The sequence below is a fragment of the Pimephales promelas genome, chromosome 11 (assembly GCF_988280905.1).
Source record: "Pimephales promelas chromosome 11, fPimPro1.hap1.1, whole genome shotgun sequence".
In the NCBI taxonomy this organism is placed as follows: Eukaryota; Metazoa; Chordata; class Actinopteri; order Cypriniformes; family Leuciscidae; genus Pimephales; species Pimephales promelas.
Window position 1 is genome coordinate 26,735,607 of NC_142779.1, and position 6,266 is coordinate 26,741,872.

General features: G+C 35.5%; 1 protein-coding gene across 2 annotated transcripts in view; it reads left to right on the plus strand.

Moving 5' to 3' along the window:
- Positions 1-2,771, plus strand: part of ttc7a (tetratricopeptide repeat domain 7A) — a 94,971-nt gene extending 92,200 nt beyond the window's left edge. For both annotated transcript variants that reach the window (XM_039653295.2, XM_089117241.1), the window contains one exon: positions 377-2,771. In XM_039653295.2, the coding sequence (XP_039509229.2) occupies positions 377-595 (219 nt within the window). In that variant the 3' untranslated portion in view covers positions 596-2,771. The remainder of the gene's footprint in view (positions 1-376) is intronic.
- The last annotated feature ends 3,495 nt before the right edge of the window (positions 2,772-6,266 follow it).

A 6,266-nucleotide genomic window follows, 5' to 3' on the forward strand; every position in this document is an offset into this window, starting at 1 on the left:
TCTTGTGCCATTAATGCTAATTAAAGAACAAAGTAAAATAAAAAAATAAAAAACTGACTGATCTTGACCAAGCAGCAACCCTCCTGTCTCTTTTTTGAAACCAACATGGAAGTGACTTCATCGACTGATTCCAAGTTGACCCATTTCTACTTCATCCATACTCTTATAAATAAACACTTTTATTTATAGAGCAATGTACAACATGAGCACACCATCAAAAACTTCCTACACTCATATTTTTCTTGCCCACAAGCATTTTAATTTATAATCTAGAATATATATATATATATATATATATAAAAAAACAGTTTAGCAAAAATACATTACACATCAGAACAAAATAACAGTGTAACTCTCCCTCGCTTCCTGTCCACAGGGGAAGTTGTTGGTGCGCACAGGCCGCGTGGGTCTCGGGGAGAAGATGCTGAGGGACGCGATACAAGTGCATAACACGGCACACGAGGCCTGGAGTGCCCTAGGGGAGGCGCTACAGAGCAGAAGCTGCTCACAGGCTCCCGACTGCTTCCTCACCGCACTGGAGCTGGAGTCCAGCTGCCCTATCCGGCCCTTCACCATCATCCCACGAGAACTCTGACACATCTATGACACTCTGCTGGCTTTCAATCACTTTAATGACACGTACTGTATATCAAAAACTTTGCACTTTTGACTCTTGATTGAAAGGGAGCGTGATCGTATTTGTGAAATTTCACAAGCAAACAAGGTCCGTCGTGAATACTTTTCGCTCACCCAGTTTTCTGTTGAACAATGTGGCAAAAGAAAATATATGAGAAAATTCAATGTGGGACTTTTTTGACGTCTCAAAAAATTCCAAACTGCGAGAATTCCCATTGAAACGTCCGCGCTATTTCACAGAGCAACAGAAAATGCGACCTTAAAGGGAGAGTTGAAGAATGAAAATTAGCCCATGATTTACTCATCCTCTATTCATCCTTCTTTCAGACGAATACAATCTGAGTTACATTAAAAAATGTTCTGGCTCTTCCAAGCTTTTTAATGGCAGTGAATTGCTGTTTCTGTTCCCCCACACGGCTCCAGATGTTTAATAAAGGCCTTCTGAATTCTAGTTTCCAGCCAAACGAACATACGGATTCTACGTACTCACAATGTGCAACTTGTGACGTCAACAGTGGTGGAGGAAGTACTGAATCTCAGTACTTAAGTAAAAGTACAAATACCCAGATAAATATTTACTTTAGTAAAAGTAGAAGTAACACAATGACAACCATACTTAAGTAAAAAGTAAAAAGTACTTTATTTTAAATGTACTTTAAGTATTAAAAGTAAAAGTACTTGCATAACAATTTATTCTCTTAATGTCTATTTTCTAATGATTAATAAAACATTTAATTCTAACTCATTCAACCTAATAGCCTACTCCTATAATGATGTTCAATAATGATGGAAAAAAATGTCACCATTTCTGAAACAAGCTTGCAAGTAGGCAATGTACACATCATGCTTATCCTTACTATATGTTAATAACTGTGTTTGGCAGTAAACGAGATTAATTTATGGTGTAATTCTGAACCTCTTGGCTTGCCTTAATCCTAACCAAACCAAACATATATTACACACGGTGTGTTTCCTATGCACGTAAAAACAAATTTTCGCGTATGAGTTGCACGATAAACACACTGCGTGTGAGACGCATTTGGTGTGACCGGGTTGATATACTGTATCTATGGCAACCAAACGTCACTGGTGAGACAAACGTGCAACGAACGGACGGTCAGATTACGTTTTGGCAGGGGAAAAACTGATCAGAAAATGTAACGAAAATGTAACAGAAGTTGTAGAAATGTAGTGGAGTAGAAAGTATAATAATTGCTGCAAAAAGTAAAAGTAAAAAGTAGGCACTATTTATTGTACTTAAGTAAAGTAAAGATACGTGAAAAATGTACTTAAGTAAAGTAACGAAGTATTTGTACTTCGTTACATTCCACCACTGGACGTCAAAGTAGCGTAGTGCGTCATTTCGTAGCGTAAATATCAGCAATACGCCGCATTACTCGCATAAGTAGTGAAATCCGTGTGCTCATTTGGCCAGAAGATAGTAATTTTAATTTAGAAAGTTTTAAATATGGATATTTTTCTGACACAAACGCATCGTTTCACTTCAGAAGGCCTTTATTAACCCCGGGAGCCATGTGGAGCACTTTTATTGTGGATAGATGCACTTTTATGGACTTCAAAACAGAAACAGCCATTCACTGCCATTATAAAGCTTGGAAGAGCCATATCATTTAATATAACTCAGATTGTATTCATCTGAAAGAAGAATGTCATATACACCTAGGATGACTTGAAGGTGCAAATCATGGGCTAATTTTAATTTTTGTGTGAACTATGCCTTCAAAAGCCTGTTCACACCAACAATGATAACTATAAGGATGACTATAACTATAATATTAGCTTCTGCACCAACAGAAGATTTGTTTAATATATATTTTTGACGACTGCTACTTTATAGTCAGGTGGATTCTGATAGACCCTCAGTGATTCCAATAATATTTGTTCTTATTTATCTTGACAGAGGTATGGACTTCCATATTCTCAAATACAACGTATTATGACAGAATGACTGAACACATCAAATATTTTCTTTTCAGAGACTGAGTCTTGTTTTTCAGGGACAAAATTGTTGAATTCTTTCGTTCATTTTAATTTCTTTTAGTATTTATACACCCGGTAATCATCTGTACTGTGTGCTGGTTAAAGATTGTTCTTATAAAGAGTGATTTTTGCAATCCCAGTGTCATTGTTTTCTGTTGTTTTCATTCCTTCTCAGTTTCGGTCCTGTAGCTCCACAGCACTTAAATATCTTATGTAATGTTTCCAGTGCTGTTGGTGGAGAAACCCTTGGTCTTCTTTCTCTGGGGCGGCTGTGGTTGCCTAGCAGCCGAGCCTTGTTTGAGTTTCTGGGGAGGCTGTTGGATCTTCAGCACGTGGGTCTAAAAGCCTCATGGAAAACAGCGCTGTGCTATTTTAGCCAGTTCTGTTTGATGACGGGATCAAGATGTTAATTAGGGAGAGCGTTGAACAAATGCATAGCATTGAGTTGGGTTATGTAAGTGTTATAAGTGGGATTCTTGTTTACTTGCACACATCTACAGTATACATGCCCACTGTTTCTCCTGGCACAGTTTAACAAGTGCTTTTGAAATTGTATCTCTATTATCCTCCCATTTCTATTGTTTGAAACCGGTCTTTCTGGCCTCTCTGCATGTTTTGGCATAGTATTGTTCTGAATCACTTCCACATAATATGTTGTAGAGCTTTTTCTGTTTTAACTATTGCTGATGCATAATTCAAATGCTTGACCACAGGAATAAGAAGGTCTTATTAAATGGGGAAATGACATACTTTTTCTGTTTGAAAATCCATTAAGTCATTTAAACCGATATAAATACACATTCACGTTGAATGTGTTTGCAACAGTTTGTAAACGTTTTTCATGGCTGGGTTATTGCAGGTTTGCAAATATAAACGTGATGTTACTTAATATATTATTGATTTTAAAAATCTTAAATGTGTTCAATCTTAAATGTGTTCATGCTGCATGGTAATATTCAATTTAATATTTAATATAGCAGCTGGGTTTTTTTTTTTTTTTTTTTTTTTTTTTATATATAAAATAAGTATTTTCATACCGAAGCCCTAAACCACAACGTAAAAAAAAAAAAAAAAAAAAAATCGGAAACTACGAGAAAAGTGGCACAAGATTATATAGTTTAATGGTATTCATATGGCATTTATATTTCAACCATAATGCAAAACAAATAACGATATATACACTGCATGCAGAATTATTAGGTTCATTTTTAGTCCATCTTCTCCCTGAAGTCTGTTTTGCAGAGATGGACTAAAAATGAATCATTCTAATATGGTGATTTAAAGCTCAAGAAACATTTCTCATTATTATCAATGTTGAAAAGAGTTACTTACTGTACATTTCATTTTTCATTTCAGGATTCTTTGATTAATAGAAAGTTCAAAAGAATTATCTAGCTTTGTATTCTATTAAAGCTATTTTTGGGGGAAAGAAATAAAATAAATCAACACTTTTATTCACCAAGGATTAAGTAAATTGATCAAATGTTACAGTAAAGACATTTATGTTACAAACGATTACTTTTGTACTTTCTGTTCATCAAAGAATTCTGAAAAAGAAACTGTACACAGTAATGACAATGAAATTTAGCTTTGATCACAGGAATAAATGACATTTTAAAATATATTAAAATAGTAAGCAGTTATTTTAAATTTTTGCAATATGTAACAATATTAAGTTTTTTTGTTTGTTTGTTTTTTTTTTTTGGTCAAATAAATGCAGCCTTAGTGAGCAGAAGAGACTTCTTTTAAAAAAATTAAACATTTACCGATCCAAAACGTTTGATTGTGTATAGTATTATAATGAAGATAATGCAGTAATTATTTATCTTGATTTAAATTATTTATTAGTGTAGAGTACAAATTATTATTACAGTAATGAGAGTTTAATTAGTATCACCATTGAGGTTGATGGGAATAACAAAATGTGATATTGGGATTTAGACAAAATTAGTCAAAAACATGCAAAGTTACAATGATTTTTTTCTGAGATTTACTCAAATAACATGATCACTTTTCTCTCTCACTTCTCTCTGTTAGCGGTTGTCTCTAGCATTATAGGAGCCGTAGTGGGGATACATGGGATTATTTGGAGAGGTAGTGAGTGATAAAGAATGCTATTCATCATTATAGCATCAGCCTGAATGATTTTCCTGACCAATCATGCATTTCCCAAAAGCATCGTAACTCAGCCAATTATGGTCGCAACGACAGAACAACATGCAACAAAAGTTACTTTTGGGAAACGCATCCCAGGCCAGCCGAGCCCAGTGTCCCAACACAAAGTTCCCGTATGGCACACACAGGAGAACTGGGCTCAATATATTTCATAAATTTTGAAAGAAAAGGGAATGATAGATGGAGGCCTTTGAAGTGGAAGCTTGTCCATTGGGATTGCACAACAACTGGGTTCTGGAGGTACAACTCTCCATAGAGAAATGCATGTATTATGCACAAAACTTTTAAGACGGAACTACCATATTGTTAAAGAAATAGTTCTGTCATAATAACAGGGCTTGGACACAATGACGATGGATGAACAATGAACAGGTGCGTTTATTTATAGAGCAGCAAGAACACAATTCAATGCAGGAAAGTAATGACGAGCATGAATAGAAAAAACAATAGTCTATGAAAGATGATTACTGGTTTTGTCTTACAGGTTTAGACATACACTCACAAATAATAACAATAGGTTTCAACATGGAACAGGTAAAACCAAGGGAAGTTTGCAGGCAATGAGTCTGTGTTCTTCAGACAAGGCCAGACAACTACTGGTGATGTTTATGTGTTATTGTGCAGCTGATGAGTGACGTGTGTGATCAGTACTCAGACTCTGAAGGCTGAGTGGCCATTTAAACAACACCGTTTTCAACTAAAAATGGAACAGTTTTATCCTTTTTGTCCGTTCATTTACACGAAATTGGCGGTTTTGGGGCGTGAACAAGCAATTTTTGAAATTAATTGATACCATTAATATCTCTGTGTAAACTACGAAAACGTGAATTTGTGAAAACAGTGACATCATGCGTATGAGTATTACGTGTTTAGACTATATGTACAGCTTTCCTTTACAACACGATGACATCACCAATACTGGCCTGGCAGCATAATGCTGTGTTTCGAGAATCCGTGTGAATGCGTGTCGTTTTGTCAGCTGTACGTGAAAAATGCAAAGGGAAAACTTTTCCATTTTTAGTACATTGTTGTTATGTAAGCTTGGCGTGATTGTGACAAGTGTGTCCAAAAATAAAAAATTCTGTCATTATTTACTCAGCCTCATGTCATTCCAAACCTTTTTCAGTTTCAATTACTACTGACTTATATATAACTAATATATAAAATACGAATACTGTGGAATTCAATGAAAACCAAAACTGATTGCCAACATTCTTCAAAACATCTTTTGTGTTCCCCTAAAAAAATTTAGTCATACCGGTTCGGAACAACATGAGGGTGATTAAATCGTGACAGAGATCAAGCATAGAGTTAGTTCTGGCAGGTCATGTCAGTCAAGCTTGCAGAAGCTGACTCTTAGCTGATCCACGTCTAGGAACACGATGTCTATTACAACATCCTTATATAAGCTCCTTCAGTATTATCAGCAGCTTGTAGAGCTAGTTACCCTCCTC